General features: G+C 41.3%; 1 protein-coding gene across 8 annotated transcripts in view; it reads left to right on the forward strand.

Moving 5' to 3' along the window:
- The window catches only part of LOC139763619 (arylsulfatase B), a 196,253-nt gene that overhangs the window by 106,978 nt on the left and 66,565 nt on the right, over nucleotides 1-22,710 (forward strand). For 7 of the 8 annotated variants that reach the window (XM_071689845.1, XM_071689849.1, XM_071689847.1 and 4 more), the window contains exon 5: nucleotides 18,605-18,662. The exons of the other annotated variant lie outside the window; for it this stretch is intronic. In XM_071689845.1, the coding sequence (XP_071545946.1) occupies nucleotides 18,605-18,662 (58 nt within the window). The remainder of the gene's footprint in view (nucleotides 1-18,604; nucleotides 18,663-22,710) is intronic. 8 annotated transcript variants of the gene reach the window in all.

Consider the following 22,710-nt stretch of genomic DNA (forward strand, 5'->3'; position numbering starts at 1 on the left):
ATGTATATATATGTATGTGTGTGTGTGTGTGTATATGTGCGTATGTATGTGTATGTGTGTGTATGTGTATATGTATATATATATGTATATTATCCCTGGGGATAGGGGTGAAAGAATACTTCCCACGTATTCCTCGCGTGTCGTAGAAAGCGATTAGAGGGGACGGGAGCGGGGGGCCAGAAATCCTCCCCTCCTTGTATTAACTTTCTAAAATGGGAAACAGAAGAAGGAGTCACGCGGGGAGTGCTCATCCTCCTCGAAGGCTCAGAGTGGGGTGCCTAAATGTGTGTGGATGTAACCAAGATGTGAAAAAAGGAGAGATAGGTAGTATGTTTGAGGAAAGGAACCTGGATGTTTTGGCTCTGAGTGAAATGAAGCTCAAGGGTAAAGGGGAAGAGTGGTTAGGGAATGTCTGGGGAGTAAAGTCAGGGGTTAGTGAGAGGACAAGAGCAAGGGAAGGAGTAGCATTACTCCTGAAGCAGGAGTTGTGGGAGTATGTGATAGAATTTAAGAAAGTAAATTCTCGATTAATATGGGTAAAACTGAATGTTGATGGAGAGAGGTGGGTGATTATTGGTGCATATGCACCTGGGCATGAGAAGAAAGATCATGAGAGGCAAGTGTTTTGGGAGCAGCTGAATGAGTGAGTTAGTGGTTTTGATGCACGAGACCGGGTTATAGTGATGGGTGATTTGAATGCAAAGGTGAGTAATGTGGCAGTTGAGGGAATAATTGGTATACATGGGGTGTTCAGTGTTGTAAATGGAAATGGTGAAGAGCTTGTAGATTTATGTGCTGAAAAAGGACTGATGATTGGGAATACCTGGTTTAAAAAGCGAGATATACATAAGTATACTTATGTAAGTAGGAGAGATGGCCAGAGAGCGTTATTGGATTACGTTTTAATTGACAGGCGTGCGAAAGAGAGACTTTTGGATGTTAATGTGCTGAGAGGTGCAACTGGAGGGATGTCTGATCATTATCTTGTGGAGGCCAAGGTGAAGATTTGTATGGGTTTTCAGAAAAGAAGAGTGAGTGTTGGGGTGAAGAGGGTGGTGAGAGTAAGTGAGCTTGGGAAGGAGACCTGTGTGAGGAAGTACCAGGAGAGACAGTACAGAATGGAAAAAGGTGAGAACAATGGAAGTAAGGGGAGTGGGGGAGGAATGGGATGTATTTAGGGAATCAGTGATGGATTGCGCAAAAGATGCTTGTGGCATGAGAAGAGTGGGAGGTGGGTTGATTAGAAAGGGTAGTGAGTGGTGGGATGAAGAAGTAAGAGTATTAGTGAAAGAGAAGAGAGAGGCATTTGGACGATTTTTGCAGGGAAAAAATGCAATTGAGTGGGAGATGTATAAAAGAAAGAGACAGGAGGTCAAGAGAAAGGTGCAAGAGGTGAAAAAAAGGGCAAATGAGAGTTGGGGTGAGAGAGTATCATTAAATTTTAGGGAGAATAAAAAGATGTTCTGGAAGGAGGTAAATAAAGTGCGTAAGACAAGGGAGCAAATGGGAACTTCAGTGAAGGGCGCAAATGGGGAGGTGATAACAAGTAGTGGTGATGTGAGAAGGAGATGGAGTGAGTATTTTGAAGGTTTGTTGAATGTGTTTGATGATAGAGTGGCAGATATAGGGTATTTTGGTCGAGGTGGTGTGCAAAGTGAGAGGGTTAGGGAAAATGATTTGGTAAACAGAGAAGAGGTAGTGAAAGCTTTGCGGAAGATGAAAGCCGGCAAGGCAGCAGGTTTGGATGGTATTGCAGTGGAATCTATTAAAAAAGGGGGTGACTGTATTGTTGACTGATTGGTAAGGTTATTCAATGTATGTATGACTCATGGTGAGGTGCCTGAGGATTGGCGGAATGCGTGCATGGTGCCATTGTACAAAGGCAAAGGGGATAAGAGTGAGTGCTCAAATTACAGAGGTATAAGTTTGTTGAGTATTCCTGGTAAATTATATGGGAGGGTATTGATTGAGAGGGTATATATATATATATATATATATATATATATATATATATATATATATATATATATATATATATTTTTTTTTTTTTTTGTCGCTGTCTCCCGCGTTTGCGAGGTAGCGCAAGGAAACAGACGAAAGAAATGGCCCAACCCACCCCCATACACATGCCTTGATTCAATCCACTGACAGCACGTCAACCCCGGTATACCACATCGCTCCATTTCACTCTATTCTTTGCCCTCCTTTCACCCTCCTGCATGTTCAGGCCCCGATCACACAAAATTTTTTTCACTCCATCTTTCCACCTCCAATTTGGTCTCCCTCTTCTCCTCGTTCCCTCCACCTCCGACACATATATCCTCTTGGTCAATCTTTCCTCACTCATTCTCTCCATGTGACCAAACCATTTCAAAACACCCTCTTCTGCTCTCTCAACCACGCTCTTTTTATTTCCACACATCTCTCTTACCCTTACGTTACTTACTCGATCAAACCACCTCACACCACACATTGTCCTCAAACATCTCATTTCCAGCACATCCATCCTCCTGCGCACAACTCTATCCATAGTCCACGCCTCGCAACCATACAACATTGTTTTGGAAAGAGGGGCAAGTATGAAGTCTGTTGGGGATGAGAGAGCTTGAGAAGTGAGTCAGTTGTTGTTCGCTGATGATACAGCGCTGGTTGCTGATTCATGTGAGAAACTGCAGAAGCTGGTGACTGAGTTTGGTAAAGTGTGTGAAAGAAGAAAGTTAAGAGTAAATGTGAATAAGAGCAAGGTTATTAGGTACAGTAGGGTTGAGGGTCAATTCAATTGGGAGGTGAGTTTGAATGGAGAAAAACTGGAGGAAGTGAAGTGTTTTAGATATATGGAGTGGAGCTGGCAGCGGATGGAACCATGGAAGCGGAAGTGGATCATAGGGTGGGGGAGGGGGCGAAAATTCTGGGAGCCTTGAAGAATGTGTGGAAGTCGAGAACATTATCTCGGAAAGCAAATGTTACATACAAATCCATCTGTTTTTCTAAGTATTTCTTACATACATTTTTCAAAGCATGCACCTGATCCACATATCCTCTACCACTTCTGAAACCACACTGCTCTTCCTCAATCTGATGCTCTGTACATGCCTTCACCCTCTCAGTGAATACCCTCCCATATAATTTCCCAGGAATACTCAGCAAACATATACATCTGTAATTTGAGCACTCACTTTTATCCCCTTTGCCTTTGTACAATGGCACTATGCACACATTCCGCCAATCCTCAGGCACCTCACCATGAGTCATACATACATTAAACGTCCTTACCAACCAGTCAATAATACAGTCACCTCCATTTTTAATTATATATATATATATATATCCCTGGGGATAGGGGAGAAAGAATACTTCCCACATATTCCCTGCGTGTCGTAGAAGGCGACTAAAAGGGGAGGGAGCGGGGGGCTGGAAATCCTCCCCTCTCAATTTTTTTTAATTTTCCAAAAGAAGGAACAGAGAAGGGGGCCAGGTGAGGATATTCCCTCAGTGGCCCAGTTCTCTGTTCTTAACGCTACCTCGCTAACGCGGGAAATGGCGAATAGTTTGAAAAAAAAAAAAAAAATATATATATATATATATATTTTTTTTTTTGCTTTGTCGCTGTCTCCCGCGTTTGCGAGGTAGCGCAAGGAAACAGACGAAAGAAATGGCCCAACCCACCCCCATACACATGTATATACATACGTCCACACACGCAAATATACATACCTACACAGCTTTCCATGGTTTACCCCAGACGCTTCACATGCCCCGATTCAATCCACTGACAGCACGTCAACCCCGGTATACCACATCGCTCCAATTCACTCTATTCCTTGCCCTCCTTTCACCCTCCTGCATGTTCAGGCCCCAATCACACAAAATCTTTTTCACTCCATCTTTCCACCTCCAATTTGGTCTCCCTCTTCTCCTCGTTCCCTCCACCTCCGACACATATATCCTCTTGGTCAATCTTTCCTCACTCATTCTCTCCATGTGCCCAAACCATTTCAAAACACCCTCTTCTGCTCTCTCAACCACGCTCTTTTTATTTCCACACATCTCTCTTACCCTTACGTTACTTACTCGATCAAACCACCTCACACCACACATTGTCCTCAAACATCTCATTTCCAGCACATCCATCCTCCTGCGCACAACTCTATCCATAGCCCACGCCTCGCAACCATACAACATTGTTGGAACCACTATTCCTTCAAACATACCCATTTTTGCTTTCCGAGATAATGTTCTCGACTTCCACACATTCTTCAAGGCTCCCAGAATTTTCACCCCCTCCCCCACCCTATGATCCACTTCTGCTTCCATGGTTCCATCTGCTGCCAGATCCACTCCCAGATATCTAAAACACTTCACTTCCTCCAGTTTTTCTCCATTCAAACTCACCTCCCAATTGGCTTGACCCTCAAACCTACTGTACCTAATAACCTTGCTCTTATTCACACTTACTCTTAACTTTCTTCTTTCACACACTTTACCAAACTCAGTCACCAGCTTCTGCAGTTTCTCACATGAATCAGCTACCAGCGCTGTATCATCAGCGAACAACAACTGACTCACTTCCCAAGCTCTCTCATCCCCAACAGACTTCATACTTGCCCCTCTTTCCAGGACTCTTGCATTTACCTCCCTAACAACCCCATCCATAAACAAATTAAACAACCATGGAGACATCACACACCCCTGCCGCAAACCTACATTCACTGAGAACCAATCACTTTCCTCTCTTCCTACACGTACACATGCCTTACATCCTCGATAAAAACTTTTCACTGCTTCTAACAACTTGCCTCCCACACCATATATTCTTAATACCTTCCACAGAGCATCTCTATCAACTCTATCATATGCCTTCTCCAGATCCATAAATGCTACATACAAATCCATTTGCTTTTCTAAGTATTTCTCACATACATTCTTCAAAGCAAACACCTGAGCCACACATCCTCTACCACTTCTGAAACCACACTGCTCTTCCCCAATCTGATGCTCTGTACATGCCTTCACCCTCTCAATCAATACCCTCCCATATAATTTACCAGGAATACTCAACAAACTTGTACCTCTGTAATTTGAGCACTCACTCTTATCCCCTTTGCCTTTGTACAATGGCACTATGCATCATTAGATTTTAGGGAGAATAAAAAGATGTTCTGGAAGGAGGTAAATAAAGTGCGTAAGACAAGGGAGCAAATGGGAACTTCAGTGAAGGGCGCAAATGGGGAGGTGATAACAAGTAGTGGTGATGTGAAAAGGAGATGGAGTGAGTATTTTGAAGGTTTGTTGAATGTGTTTGATGATAGAGTGGCAGATATAGGGTGTTTTGGTTGAGGTGGTGTGCAAAGTGAGAGGGTTAGGGAAAATGATTTGGTAAACAGAGAAGAGGTAGTGAAAGCTTTGCGGAAGATGAAAGCCGGCAAGGCAGCAGGTTTGGATGGTATTGCAGTGGAATTTATTAAAAAAGGGGATGACTGTATTGTTGACTGGTTGGTAAGGTTATTTAATGTATGTATGACTCATGGTGAGGTGCCTGAGGATTGGCGGAATGCGTGAATAGTGCCATTGTACAAAATATATATATATATATATATATATATATATATATATATATATATATATATATTCTTTTTCTTTTTCTTTTTCTTTCAAATTTTTCGTCATTTCCCGTGTTAGCGAGGTTGTATTAAAAACAGAGGACTGGGCCTTTGAGGGAATATCCTCACCTGGCCCCCTTCTCCGTTCCCTCTTTTGGAAAATTAAAAAAAACGAGAGGGGAGGATTTCCAGCCCCCCCCGCTCCCTCCCCTTTTAGTCGCCTTCTACGACACGCAGGGAATATGTGGGAAGTATTCTTTCTTCCCTATCCCCAGGGATAATATATATATATATATATATATATATATATATATATATATATATATATATATATATATATTTATATTTATATATGAATATATATATATATATATATATATATATATATATATATATATATATATATATATATATATATATATGTGGGATGTATTTAGGGAAGCAGTGATGGCTTGCACAAAAGATGCATATGGCATGAGAAAGGTGGGAGATGGGCAGATTAAAAAGTGTAGTGAATGGTGGGATGAAGAAGTAAGATTGTTAGTGAAAGAGAAGAGAGAGGGATTTGGATGACTTTTGCAGGGAAGTAGTGCAAATGACTAGGAGATGTATAAAAGAAGACAGCAGGAGGTCAAGAGAAAGATGTAAGAGGTGAAAAAGAGGGCAAATGAGAGTTGGGGTGAGTGAGTATCATTAAATTTTAGGGAGAATGAAAATTTGCTTTGGAAATAGGTAAATAAAGTGTGTAAGACAAGAGAACAAATAAGAACATTGGTGAAGGGTGCAAATGGGGAGGTAATAACAAGTAGTGATGAAATGAGAAGATGGAGTGAATATTCTGAAGGAATTTTTAATTTGTTTCATGATAGAGTGGCAGATTTAGGGTGTTTTGGTGGGGGTAGTGTGCGAAGTGAGAGGGTCAGAAAGAATGATTTGGTGAGCAGAGAACAGGTAGTGAAAGCTCTCAATCTTTCCTCACTCATTCTCCCCATGTGACCAAACCATTTCAAAACACCCTCTTCTGCTCTCTCAACCACACTCTTTTTATTACCACACATCTCTCAAAGCCTTTTATTACTTACTCGAACAAACCACATCGCACCACATATTCTCCTCAAACATCTCAATTCCAACACATCCACCCACCTCCACACAACCCCAACTATAGCCCATGCCTCGCAACGATATAACACTGTTGGAACCGCTATTCCTTCAAACACACCCATTTTTGCTCTCCGAGATAGTGTTCTTGCCTTCCTCACATTCTGCAATGCTTCCAGAACCTTCTCCCCCTCCCCCACCCTGTGACTCACTTCCGCTTCCATGTTTCCATCCACTGGCAAATCCACTCCCAGATATCTAAAACACTTCACTTCCTTCTGTTTTTTGCCATTTAAACTTTCCTCCCAATTAACTTATCCCTCAACCCTTCTAAACCTAATAACCTTGCTCTTATTCACATTTGCTCTCAACTTTTTTCTTTCACACCCTTTACCAGACTCAGTCACCATCTTCTGCAGTTTCTCTCCTGAATCAGCCATCAGCATTGTATCATCAGCAAACAACAACTGACTCACTTCTCAAGCCTTCTCATCCACAACAGACTGCATACTTGCCTCTCTCCAAAACTCTTGCATTCACCTCTCTAACCACCCCATCCATAAACAAATTAAACTGCCATGGAGACATCACGCACCCTTGGCACAAACTGACATTCACTGGGAACCAATCACTTTCCTCTCTTCCTACTCGTACACATGCCTTACACCCTCGGTGAAAACTTTTCACTGCTTCAAGCAACTTACCTCCCACACCTTATACTCTTAATACCCTCCACAGAATATCTCTATCAACTCTATTGTATGCCTTCTCTAGATCCAGAAATGGTACATACAAATCCATCTGTTTTTCTAAATATATCTCATATACATTATTTAAACCAAACACCTGATCCACTCTTGCATTCACCTCTCTAACCACCCCATCCATAAACAAATTAAACTGCCATGGAGACATCACGCACCCTTGGCACAAACTGACATTCACTGGGAACCAATCACTTTCCTCTCTTCCTACTCGTACACATGCCTTACACCCTCGGTGAAAACTTTTCACTGCTTCAAGCAACTTACCTCCCACACCTTATACTCTTAATACCCTCCACAGAATATCTCTATCAACTCTATTGTATGCCTTCTCTAGATCCAGAAATGGTACATACAAATCCATCTGTTTTTCTAAATATATCTCATATACATTATTTAAACCAAACACCTGATCCACACATCCTCTACCACTTTTGAAAACATACTACTCTTCCCCAGTCTGAAGCTCCATACATGCCTTCACCCTCTCAATCAATGCCCTCCCATATTCATCCCAGGAAGACACAACAAACTTATACCTCTGTGATATGAACACTCACCTTTATCCCCTTTGCTTTTATACAGTGCCACTATGCATGCATTCTGCCAATCCTCAGGCACTTCACCGTGAACCATACATACATTGAATATTCTCACCAACCAGTCAACAACACAGTCACCCACTTTTTAATAAATTCCACTGGAATCCTGTCCCAGCCCGCTGCTTTGCCATCTTTCATCTTCTGCAAAGCTTTCACTACCTCTTCTCTGCTCTAACCTTCTCACTTTGCACACCACATTGACAAAAACACCCTATATCTGCCACTCTGTCATCAAACACATTCAACAAACCTTCAAAATACTCACTCCATCTCCTTCACACTTCACCACTACTTGTTATTACCTCCCCATTAACCCCCCTTCACCGATGTTCCCATTTATTCTCTTGTCTTACGCACTTTATTTATCTCCTTCCATCTATTTATTCTTCCTAAAATCTAACGATACTCTCTGACCCCAATTCTCATATGCCTTCTTTTTCACCTCTTGCACCTTTCTCTTCAGTCTTCCTTCTTCATCCCACCATTCACTACCCTTTCTAATCTGCCCACCTTTCACCTTTCTCATGCCACAAGCATCATTTGCACAACCCATCTCTGCTTCCCTATGTGCATCCCATTCCTCCCCCACTCCCCTTACGTCATTTGCTCTCACATTTTTCCATTCTGCACTCAATCTCACCTGGTCCTTCCTCACACAAGTTTCCTTTCCAGCTCACTTACTCTCACCACTCTCTTCACCCCAACCCTCTCTCTTCTTTTCTGAAAACCTCTACAAATCTTCGCCTTTGCCTCCACAAGATAATGATCATACATCCCTCCAGTTGCCCCTCTCAGCACATCAGCATCCAAAAGTCTCTATTTCACATGCTTATCAATTAACATGGGCTATAGATAGGGTTGTGTGGAGGAGGGTGGATGTGTTAGAAATGAGATGTTTAAGGACAATATGTGGTGTGAGGTGGTTTGATCGAATAAGTAATGAAAGGGTAAGAGAAATGTGTGGCAATACAAAGAATGTGTTTGAGAGAGCAGAAAAGGGCGGATTGAAATGGTTTGGTCACATGGACAGAATGAGTGACGAAAGATTGACAAAGGGGATATATATGTCATAGGTGGAGGGAATGATGAGAAGTGGGAGACCAAATTGGAGGTGGAAGGATGGAGTGAAAAAAGATTTTGAGCAATCGGGGCCTGAACATGCAGGAGGGTGAAAGGTGTGCAAGGAATAGAGTGAATTGGAACGATGTGGTATACTGGGGTCGACATGCTGTCAATGGATTGAACCAGGGCATGTGAAGTGTCTGGGGTAAACCATGGAAAGTTTTGTGGGACCTGGATTTACAAAATGAGCTGTGGTTTCAGTGCATTATACACGACAGCTAGAGACTGAGTGTGAACAAATGTGGCCTTTGTTGTCTTTTCCTAGTGCTACCACGCACACATGTGGGGGGATGGGGTTGTCATTTCATGTGTAGCGGGGTGGCGATGGGAATGAATAAAGGCCGTAAGTATAAATTATGTACATGTGTATATGTGTATATGTCTGTGTATGTATATGTATGTATACATTGAGATTTATAGGTATGTATGTGAGAGTGTGGACCTGTATGTATATACATTTGTATGTGAGTGGGTTGGGTCATTCTTTTGTCTGTGTCCTTGCGCTACCTTGCTAACGCGGGAGACCAACAAAGTATAATAGAATATATATAAATGAATTATATGGTAAATTATATGGGAGGGTATTGATTGAGAGGGTGAAGGCATGTACAGAGCATCAGATTGGGGAAGAGCAGTGTGGTTTCAGAAGTGGTAGAGGATGTGTGGATCAGGTGTTTGCTTTGAAGAATGTATGTGAGAAATACTTAGAAAAGCAAATGGATTTGTATGTAGCATTTATGGATCTGGAGAAGGCATATGATAGAGTTGATAGAGATGCTCTGTGGAAGGTATTAAGAATATATGGTGTGGGAGGCAAGTTGTTAGAAGCAGTGAAAAGTTTTTATCGAGGATGTAAGGCATGTGTACGTGTAGGAAGAGAGGAAAGTGATTGGTTCTCAGTGAATGTAGGTTTGCGGCAGGGGTGTGTGATGTCTCCATGGTTGTTTGATTTGTTTATGGATGGGGTTGTTAGGGAGGTAAATGCAAGAGTTTTGGCAAGAGGGGCAAGTATGAAGTCTGTTGGGGATGAGAGAGCTTGGGAAGTGAGTCAGTTGTTGTTCACTGATGATACAGCGCTGGTGGCTGATTCATGTGAGAAACTGCAGAAGCTGGTGCCTGAGTTTGGTAAAGTGTGTGAAAGAAGAAAGTTAAGAGTAAATGTGAATAAGAGCAAGGTTATTAGGTACAGTAGGGTTGAGGGTCAAGTCAATTGGGAGGTAAGGTTGAATGGAGCAAAACTGGAGGAAGTAAAGTGTTTTAGATATCTGGGAGTGGATCTGGCAGCGGATGGAACCATGGAAGCGGAAGTGGATCATAGGGTGGGGGAGGGGGCGAAAATCCTGGGAGCCTTGAAGAATGTGTGGAAGTCGAGAACATTATCTCGGAAAGCAAAAATGGGTATGTTTGAAGGAATAGTGGTTCCAACAATGTTGTATGGTTGCGAGGCGTGGGCTATGGATAGAGTTGTGCGCAGGAGGATGGATGTGCTGGAAATGAGATGTTTGAGGACAGTGTGTGGTGTGAGGTGGTTTGATCGAGTAAGTAACGTAATGGTGAGAGAGATGTGTGGAAATAAAAAGAGCGTGGTTGAGAGAGCAGAAGAGGGTGTTTTGAAATGGTTTGGGCACATGGAGAGAATGAGTGAGGAAGATTGACCAAGAGGATATATGTGTCGGAGGTGGAGGGAACGAGGAGAAGTGGGAGACCAAATTGGAGGTGGAAAGATGGAGTGAAAAAGATTTTGTGTGATTGGGGCCTGAACATGCAGGAGGGTGAAAGGAGGGCAAGGAGTAGAGTGAATTGGATCGATGTGGTATACCGGGGTTGACGTGCTGTCAGTGGATTGAATCAGGGCATGTGAAGCGTCTGGGGTAAACCATGGAAAGCAGTGTAGGTATGTATATTTGCGTGTGTGGACGTATGTATATACATGTGTATGGGGGTGGGTTGGGCCATTTCTTTCGTCTGTTTCCTTGCACTACCTCGCAAACGCGGGAGACAGCGGCAAAAAAAAAAATATATATATATATATATTTATATATTATTTATTTATATTTATTTATTTATTTTGCTTTGTCGCTGTCTCCCGTGTTAGCGAGGTAGTGCAAGGAAACAGACAAAAGAATGGCCCAACCCACCCATATACACATGTATATACATACACGTCCACACACGCAAATTATACATACCTATACATCTGAACGTATACATGTGTATATACACACACAGACATATACATATATACACGTGTACATAATTCATACCGTCTGCCTTTATTCATTCCCATTGCCACCCCGCCACACATGTAATAACAACTCCCTCCCCCCTCATGTGTGCGAGGTAGTGCTAGGAAAAGACAACACGGCCCCATTCATTCACACTCAGTCTCTAGCTGTCATGTAATAATGCACCGAAACCACAGCTCCCTTTCCACATCCAGGCCCCACAGAACTTTCCGTGGTTTACCCCAGACACTTCACATGCCCTGGTTCAATCCATTGACAGCACGTCAACTCTGGTATACCACATCGTTCCAATTCACTCTATTCCTTGCACGCCTTTCACCCTCCTGTATGTTCAGGCCCCGATCACTCAAAGTCTTTTTCACTCCATCTTTCCACCTCCAATGTGGTCTCCCACTTCTCCTCGTTCCCTCCACCTCTGACACATATATCCTCTTGGTCAATCTTTCTTCACTCATCCTCTTCATGTGACCAAACCATTTCAAAACACCCTCTTCTGCTCTCTCAACCACACTCTTTTTATTACCACACATCTCTCTTACCCTATTATTACTTACTCGATCAAACCATCTCACACCACATATTGTCCTCAAACATCTCATTTCCAGCACATCCACCCTCCTGCGCACAACTCTATCCATAGCCCACGCCTCGCAACCATACAACATTGTTGGAACCACTATTCCTTCAAACATACCCATTTTTGCTTTCTGAGATAATGTTCTCGACTTCCACACGTTCTTCAACGCTCCCAGAATTTTCGCCCCCTCCCCCACCCTATGATTCACTTCTGCTTCCATGGTTCCATCCACTGCCAAATCCACTCCCAGATATCGAAAGCACTTCTTCCTCCAGTTTTTCTCCATTCAAACTTACGTCCCAGTTGACTTGACCCTCAACCCTACCGTACCTAATAACCTTGCTCTTATTCACATTTACTCTCAACTTTCTTCTCTCACACACTTTACCAAACTCAGTCACCAGCTTCTGCAGTTTCTCACATGAATCAGCCACCAGCGCTGTATTATCAGCGAACAACAACTGACTCACTTCCCACGCTCTCTCATCCACAACAGACTGCATACTTGCCCCTCTTTCCAAAACTCTTACATTCACCTCCCTAACAACACATCCATAAACAAATTAAACAACCATTGAGACATCACACACCCCTTCCGCAAACCTACATTTACTGAGAACCAATCACTTTCCTCTCTTCCTACACATACACATGCCTTACATCCTCGATAAAAACTTTTCACTGCTTCTAGCAACTTACCTTCCACGCCATATATTCTTAATACCTTCCACAGAGCATCTCTATCAACTCTATCATATGCCTTCTCCAGATCCATAAATGCTACATACAAATCCATTTGCTTTTCTAAGTATTTCTCACATACATTCTTCAAAGCAAACACCTGATCCACACATCCTCTACCACTTCTGAAACCACACTGCTCTTCCCCAATCTGATGCTCTGTACATGCCTTCACCCTCTCAATCAATACCCTCCCATATAATTTCCCAGGAATACTCAACAAACTTATACCTCTGTAATTTGAGCACTCACCTTTGTCCCCTTTGCCTTTGTACAGTGGCACTATGCAGGCATTCCACCAATCCTCAGGCACCTCACCATGAGTCATACATGCATTAAATAACCTTACCAACCAGTCAACAATACACTCACCCCCTTTTTTAATAAATTCCACAGCAATACCATCCAAACCCGCTGCCTTGCCGGCTTTCATCTTCCACAAAGCTTTTACTACTTCTTCTCTGTTTACCAAATCATTTTCCCTAACCCTCTCACTTTGCACACCACCTCGACCAAAACACCCTATATCTGCCACTCTATCATCAAACACATTCAACAAACCTTCAAAATACTCACTCCATCTCCTTCTCACATCACCATTACTTGTTATCACCTCCCCATTAACCCCCATCACTGAGGTTCCCACTTATTCCCTTGTCTTACGCACTCTATTTACCTCCTTCCAAAACATCTTTTTATTCTCCCTAAAATTTAATGATACTCTCTCACCCCAACTCTCATTTGTCCTCTTTTTCACCTCTTGCACCTTTCTCTTGACCTTCTGCCTCTTTCTTTTATGTATCTCCCACTCATTTGCATTATTTCCTTGCAAAAATCATCCAAATACCTCTCTCTTCTCTTTCACTAATGATCTTACTTCTTCATCCCACCATTCACTACCCTTTCTAATCTGCCCACCTCCCACGCTTCTCATGCCACAAGCATCTTTTGCGCAAGCCATCACTGCTTCCCTAAATACATCCCATTCCTCCCCCACTCCCCTTACCTCCTTTGTTCTCACCTTTTTCCATTCTGTGTCTCTCCTGGTACTTCCTCACACAAGTCTCCTTCCCAAGCTCAGTTACTCTCACCACTCTCTTCACCCCATCATTTTCCCTCCTTTTCTGAAAACCTCTACAAATCTTCACTTTCGCCTCCACAAGATAATGATCAGACATCCCTCCAGTTGCACCTCTCAGCACATTAACATCCAAAAGTCTCTTTCGCATGCCTATCAATTAACACATAATCCAATAACGCTCTTTGGCCATCTCTCCTACTTGCCTATGTATATTTATGTATATCTCTCTTTTTAAACCAGGTATTCCCAATCACCAGTCCTTTTTCAGCACATAAATCTACAAGCTCTTCACCTTTTCCATTTACAACACTGAACACCCCATGTATACCAATTATTCCCTCAACTGCCACATTACTCACCTTTGCATTCAAATCACCCATCACTATAACCCAGTCTCGTGCATCAAAACTACTAACACATTCATTCAGCTGCTCCCAAAACACTTGCCTCTCATGATCTTTCTTCTCATGCTCAGGTGCATATGCACCAATAATCACTCATCTCTCTCCATCCACTTTCAGTTTTACCCATATCAATCTAGAATTTACTTACTTCCACTCTATCACATACTCCCACCACTCCTGTTTCAGGAATAGTGCTACTCCTTCCCTTGCTCTTGTCCTCTCACTAACCCCTGACTTTACTCCCAAGACATTCCCAAACCACTCTTCCCCTTTACCCTTGAGCTTCGTTTCACTCAGAGCCAAAACATCCAGGTTCCTCTCCTCAAACATACTACCTATCTCTCCTTTTTTCTCATCTTGGTTTGTTGAGAGTGAAGAGGAGTAGCAGAAGGTTGTATGTGTGTTTTATGATGTGTGTAAGCATAGGCTATTGAAGGTGAATGCAAGTAAAAGTAAAGTAATAGTGTTTGACAGGAAACTGAGCAGAAGTATAGATTTCGTAAAACTATATTTAGTGAAAGAAGAAAGTGTACAAAATTGTGCTGTGGATGTAGGGGGAAAAAGACAGGAAGAAGTAAGAAAATTTAAGTATGTAGGAGCTGTCTTGGGTAAGTGTGGTGATATGGAAGAAAAGATAAGGGAGAATGAGCAGTACAGAGTAGAAGACTCATTTTGTCCCTTAATAGAATATTGAAGGGTAGAGTTGTAAGAATAGAAGTGAAGAGAGGATTAAGGGATGGCATAGACCTCCCAACCCTGACATATACTGCCAAAAAAATGGACATGTAATGAGTCACAGAGGTCAAGAATCCAGGTTGTGGAAATGAGATATTTGAGAAGAGCATGTGCTGTGACTAGATGGAATGAAGAAAGAAATGAAAGGGTGAATGAAGATATGATATAGCAGGGAATGCAAAGGGAGTGCATTGGGATGTAGTAGAGTTAGTGAAATGTAATATTTTGAGGTGGTTTGGGCATATGGAAAGAATGCAAGCCTGGGAGTTTACAAGGAGTGTATGATAGTACAATTAAAGAGATTGGTGTAAGTGGAGGACCACCTGTGACACAGACAAATAGGTTGGAGGAATACTGGATGGAGAGAAACAGTGAAAGGATGTATGGAATAGTGTATGCGAGAGAGGCATGTAAGGACAGGGTTAAGTGAAGACTCTTTTGCCATGGCCACCCCTTGTTGGGAGTTCCTGGAGGGAACAGGCATCAGAGATATAGATAGATAGATAGATAGATTGATAATATCAGAGGCAGTGAGAAGGAAGCAAGCAAAGGAAATTTTCTAAGTTTTCCTAATGATCATTCATTTGGTGTCCATATACATTTTGAGATTTAGTGTAGGTAGAATATTTCGCCAAACTTTCAAACTTTTTGATATACCTTGGCGTAATGATGATTTGGTATTTGCACCTTCAGTTTGTTAAATTGTTTAGTCATTGTCAGTTTTTATATTCTACATTTGTTTGTCAAAAGTACATGGAGAGGAAATTCTCTTGACCTTTGATATGTACTTGTCTTACACATAGCCAAAGGCTACATTTAGAGTTTATTTTCTGGATGATTACCGAATAGGCCTACATACTCATTATTTTATTTTCTGGTACTAGTATGATATTAAAACAGTTTTTGTATATGTATACATAATAACCTACACATCGCTGTCATGTAAGTGTTGGATTAAGGTATTATGTCTGCAAGGAGAGATGTATTCAATTTCATCCTTTCATTGGAGGTGGCCTATCAGGTAGATCTCACTGCAACCAGAACAAATTCCTTGATATCACCCCATATCTATCCAGTGTTCAACAAGGGTGTAGTAGCAACTTGCATCCTGATTGTGGATTAGAATTGCTGGAATCAAATTTATCTGTTTTCCCCAGTAAATGATCTGAAGAGTTATACCCAAATAATTGGTCTTTGGGGTTTATTTCATCCTCTAGCCCCAAAGTGGGAAAGATAGTCTTATTGCCAGAAAGTTTTTCAATCATGCAGTTTTTCTTATCTGATACCATAAGTTTTCCTAGACCACCACACAGAAACCTAGCATCGAAATGCTGGGTTTTAGAATGTATGTAAGGATTATCTTAAACACATAGTTTGGTTAGTATGTAACAGGTAAGCTGATGATGCTCCTCTTAATGTTAATATTTTTGATTAGAGACAGTATCACTCAATTTAGAAATTTTTCATTTGTTTTCTGAAGATTCACATTCTTTGAGGACATCAGAAGCCTTCTGTTTAGAATTCTTTTTTGGCTTTGGTCTTGTTAAAAACAGAGCTAATAATGCTATTGCCTTCTATAAGAGTGCCTTTTAGGAGCAACTGTCCATTTGTTTTGAAATAAACCTATCTGAACCTACTTAGGATAAGCTTCTCAGGTTATTCCTTTTGAGAAGACTTGCTGGATTCCCACTTCATTTAAAGTTTGAGGTATCAAAGATACAGGACTTGTTGCAATCAAAAAGATTTTCTGGTAGTGTAGCACTTGAATGTTTATTCATGAAAATACTCTTCTTGATGGCTTTTAGTGCTGAGAGAAGAGTTTATGAGATGCATGCATTATCCAGTTGTAAGAACCTTTTCATTTTTGACTATGACATATCTTAGATTAAGATCAGTAAAGACTATGGTTTTGGGAAAGAGTGAAATTCATAAGTCCCAGAATACCCTTATTTTAATTGATTCATGGAAGATTGCTGCTGGAGAATATCTTGTCTTATACCTAGTTAAATCTCTGGGAAAATTTGTTGAGGTAGTCAGAGACTATGAAAGGAAACCCCTATTTGTTCAAACAGAAAGCTTGAAACCCCTCTAAGCATGGAATGCCTCATCTTGCTTAAGACAATTTGTTTTGCTGGTCCAGCTTGGTCTGTATGTTAGACAGGCTTTGGTCTGTGGAAGGTAGCTTCCACTCTGGCCTTCCTGAGGGAGCTTTCTCTGGAGATTAACAAAAGAGGTCTTTGGCATTTCTCAAAGGGTTTTGAGTAATGTTTTTTTGCTCTAGATGTTGAAGATCATTTCTGCTACCTTAGAGGCAGAGTACCACTATTGTACTACATGATGGCTTTTAAGGTAACTGTTTTTACCATACATTTCTTTTGGTTAAGAAACTTTTCTCTTGACTCTCATTGTCCATTGTGAATTGCTCTCAAAGCATGGGGGATAAACCAGCCATGGAGAAAAAAGTGAATGTGAAGAATGAAAGAAGCTTCTCTAGGTAGTGTGAGAATATATTTTCCATTGATACCCATGTCCATGAGGTGACTGGTATGACAGCTAGCGTAACAATAGCATTACTGAACAAGAATCAACAGAAAGGAAGACCTCGGCTGAGCTGTAGGACACAACTACTGAATAGGTGGTTAGCAAGGTGAGAAAGACATTTACCTCACCAGAGGGCAAAGGGATGGAGGCTTCTGACCATGGGGATCTTGGTGATTCTTTCATAGTTTGTGGGACATTGCCCCACAGAGAAAAAGTTAATAGTTCTTTAGTACTCACTCTTCTGGTGTGATGTCTTAGATTTTAGCATATCAAAACAATGCACTTATATCAAAATAGAGTTTGTATGGGAATTTCTGTATATACTTTACTCTAGGATGTGTGCTGTACCTATCATTTTACAGCAAATGTGTGTTGTTCAGTTTACTGATGGAGTTGATATGGAAAACCAACCCATAGACTGTGTTACATACTGGCATAACTTTACATCATTACACTAATCATACATGTTAGGTTTGGTTGTAGGAGGATAGTTACAAATAGTTGATAGAGCTTGTTATCCAGTTGGCTTTCTTGTTTCAAAGTGAATGGTAGTCCTTGTGTATAAAGTTTTATTTTGAACAGCTTAAATCATACTGCACTGCATATGAATATTCTCATGACCTGAAAGTTTACAGTATTTAGATTGTGGGTGATTTTGTTTATGCATAATCATTGTTGTTGCTGATTCTTGGAAGCAAACTATATTACATTTAAAATTTTTCATTATATTTCTTCTGCATATTTAGTATCTTAACATACTTTATGAATGGGCTCTTGGGTAGTCAAGTGCCTTCTCTTTGCATCTCTGTAGTAAGTGGTCTCGTAATGTTGGTAGGAAATGCTGTTTTTCCACTTAAAAACACAGGATGCAACACAAATATATATGTATATAATTGAAAATATTCTGTTCAAGCTAAATTTTGATAATTTGAATTTCTCAGCAATTTCAGATTATACAAATGAAAGTTATTGTGATACTCTCACCTTTATGATTTTCTCTGAGTTGAAGTACAGTACCTTTTATTGTATCTAGAAAGGTAAGACATACTGAAAGGAATTAACATAACTAAAAAAAATTTTAAATTTCCAGCCAGGCTTCTGGGGCTATGACATGAGAAGAAACATGAGTCTTGCACATGACTGCTATGGTGAGTGTTTCTTAACCCAACCCTAAAGTATTTCTTTGATGAAAACTTGATATTTGCATTGACACTTCATGATAACATCTTCCTTTTTCTTATATTCTGCCTTACATGACTTCATTATTTACCATCTGTTCACCTTACCCATTTTATTGAACAAAATGTTTTTACTTTAATTTTTACGTTTCTTATTTCTCACCTCTCAACAGAATGCCATAAACATGCAAGAGAGCACTCGCTCACGGATTTAAAACATGGTTTTACCTCCAAAATAGGTTTTATCCACCAGAATATCACCCTCTTTGACCACCATTGTACTAAAAGTGCAGATAAAGCTTATCAATAGAGAATCAGTTGCTATACAGCAATCTGCTAAGGTCATTATTGTCATGGTATGATGTTAAGATGGTGTCTCCTTTTCTGGAATCCATGGAGTTCAAATCCACACTTGTGCAGTGTGGCTTGCTGACTTCTGCCATTACCTTTTGGAGGAATTTTTGACTTTTCATCATTTCAGAGATGTCCATTCTGTATCTTTTTTATATGTAGTGTATTTTTCATGACACAAGTGGGTAGTAGCTGGCAGGCAGCCACTGACCAGGGAGATATATTACTGGTACTACCCACCTGGGTATTGTGAGGGGGTCAGTGATGGCTGTTTAGTGAGCCAGCACTTTAGTGGTTGTCAAGTTGCACTCCTTTGACCCAGGTAGCTTTCTTTTCTTTTTGATTCACCCACATGTTGTTGACTGCTGGCATTCTGTCCTGCAAAAATACAATATCTCCTTGTCACACATAACTTTTGATAAACACTTAACTCACACAACTTATTCTTCCCAACTAGATTTTTCTCTAGAGTGCTGGGCCCTAACCCTCCCTTATGGCAAAATGGTAGGAGCAATAGATAGTAGTAGGTAGGAAGATTAGACTGGAGCATTAGATGGAAACATTGGGTTGAAGTAGTAGGTAGGAACATTGTCTAGGACCAGCAGGTAGGAACATTATCTAGGACCAGTAGGTAGGAACATTATCTAGGACCAGTAGGTTGGAACATTACTGGAACCAATAGACAGAAGTAGTAGGTTAGGACTTTAGGTGACTTATTAAGTAATAGTGTTGGTGGGAACATTAGGTAGGAGCCTATGAAAACACTGTGCTAGAGTTGCCCTTTGCCAGTGGCCTGCTTAGGATGAGTTACTAATGGCTAAGAAGCGACACTGGAGTTCACCGGTTATGGAGGCTCTTTTGCCATGGCCACCATCTTGAGGGAATTTTGTAAAGAGAACAGGCATCAAAGATTTAGATTTTTTTCTATTTTGAAAGCTCCAGTTATGGACAAAAATTCACATCAAGACCAGGCTTTAATTGAAATATAGAGCAATTATGAAACAAAAAGAAAAGACTAGGGAAAGTATTTACGAATTTTTGAGAAAGTGCAAGACCTGTCTTTTGAAATGTGCTAGGTCATGATTATTGGGAAAGACACGAGAAGGTAGAGTGTTCCAAAGCTTCGACATGTAGGGAAAGAAGGAGATATCAAAACAGCCCATCCTTGTGTTGCCGACGGCCACACAATAATCATGTGACGCAGCAGCTTGCCAGGTATTGTGTGATCTAGCTAGTGGTGAGGGCATACAAGCCACCAGCTCTTGGGAGCAAAAACCAAAGTGATACCTTTAGAAGAGAGAAAGTGAACCAACATTGCAGCATAGGGCAAGGGGGTCAAGCTTGGAAGTTAGCATAGGACAGTTTATAAATCAGGCTGCTTTTGACTCGGTTTTGTCAGGTAAGGATACAGAGCTAAAATCACCCCAAATGTGAGAACAGTACTCCATACAAGGACAAATAAATCCCTTTTATGAATGGACCAATTTTTCAGAAGAGAAGTTTCAACATCTAACCAGTACACCCAGTTACTTAGAGGGAGACGTAGCTATTCCCATGATGTGAGGTTTCCAAGAAAGAGTGGATGTTACCATAATACCAAGTATATTCATTGAGTCAAGAGGTGGAATTACAGAACTGTCAAAAGAGAGACGAGTTGTGAGGAGTTTTCAATAGAGAGATGGGTAGATATTGGGTCTTAGAGGCATTAAACTTAACAAGATTTTGTGTACCCCAATGAGATATCCTGTCCAGATCTGAGTTAATAGAGAAAGCTGTGTCGAGATGAGATGCAGATCAAGTGAGAGAGGAGGAAGCAGATTTCCAGGAAATGGATGAATGCAGCATTGAGTCGTCAGCTTATGAGTGCATTGAATTATTTGTGAAGGAGAGAAAATTGTTGAAAAAAAGGGAGAAAGTTATAGGGGACAGGTCAGAACCTTGAGGGTTACCACTGTTGATGGAGAAAAGGGGGAAGGCTGATCCATCAACAACCACAGAGATAGATGAGCTGGAGAGGAAGCTAGATGTGAAGGAGCAAAGTGTAGGGAGGGAAACCAAAAGAGCAACCAAAAGAGCGGAGCTTAGAGACAAGACCCTGATGCTACACCCTGTCAGCAGCCTTAGATATGTCAAGGGCAACTACATGTGACTCCCCAAAATAAAGGAATACTTTGCCTCACAGATAACGTGCTTGCAGCAATTATGGGGAGAGATAAAAGGTAAATGGGAGCCAGAGGAAGGAGAGATTTTCCGAGGACGATATGCCTGATCCCTTGTCTGAATGGCCTCAGTGCAGGAATGGTTGAACAATGGATTGGATAAAGAAGTAGTTTTGGAAGAAGAGGGGATTAATGCTTCCATTCCCACAAGAATAACCTCTGCTATGTGTTTGGCAGAGACAGATGTCTCACCACATAGGAGAGAAATTTACCCAAGGAAAGCCAGAAAAAAGTTACATAAGTTATTCCTATCTGCTTTGTTTATTTGCCAATATTTATGCTTAGAAGAGGGTACTGGAGAGGAGGTGCTGTTAGAATAGATACTTTCCTCCCTTCCTACTTGTACACATGCCTTACACCCTTAATGAATACTTTTCACTGCTTCTGGCAGGATGCCTCCCACACCATGTATTCGTAAGACCTTCCACAAAGCATCTACATCAATCCAATCATATGCATTCTCCAGGTCCATAAGTGCTACACACAAATCCATCAATTTTTCTAAGTATTTATCAGACACATTCTTCGAAGCAAACATCTGATCCACACATCCTCTACCACATCTGAAACCACACAGCTCCTTTCCAATCTGATGATCTGTACATGCCTTCACCCTCTCAGTCAATACCTTCCCATACAATTTTCCAGGTTTATAATTTTTATTTTGCTTTGTCGCTGTCTCCCGCATTAGCGAGGTAGCGCAAGGAAACAGATGAAAGAATGGCCCAACCCACCCACATACACATGTACATACATACACATTCACACATGCACATATACATACCTATACATCTCAACGTATATACACACACCTGACATATACATATATACACATGTACATAATTCATACTCCCTGCCTTTATTCATTCCCATTGCCACCCCGCCACACATGAAATAACAACCCCCTCCTCCCTCATGTACATGAGGTAGCGCTACGAAAAGACAACAAAGGCCACATTCGCTCACACATAGTCTCTAGCTGTCATGTAATAATGCACTGAAACCACAGCTCCCTTTCCACATCCAGGTCCCACAGAACTTTCCATGGTTTACCCTAGACGCTTCACATGCCCTGGTTCAATCCATTGACAGCACGTTGACCCCAGTATACCACATTGTTCCAATTCACTCTCTTCCTTGCACGCCTTTCACCCTCCTGCATGTTCAGGCCCCGATCACTCAAAATCTTTTTCACTCCATCCTTCCACCTCCAATTTGGTCTCCCACTTCTCCTCATTCCCTCCGCCTCTGACACATATATTATCTTGGTCAATCTTTCCTCACTCATTCTCTCTATGTGACCAAACCATTTCAAAACACCCTCTTCTGCTCTCTCAACCACACTCTTTTTATTACCACACATCTCTCCTACCCTATTATTACTTTACTCGATCAAACCACCTCACACCACATATTGTCCTCAAACATCTAATTTCCAACACATCCAC

Source organism: Panulirus ornatus, chromosome 47 (assembly GCF_036320965.1).
Source record: "Panulirus ornatus isolate Po-2019 chromosome 47, ASM3632096v1, whole genome shotgun sequence".
NCBI lineage: Eukaryota > Metazoa > Arthropoda > Malacostraca > Decapoda > Palinuridae > Panulirus > Panulirus ornatus.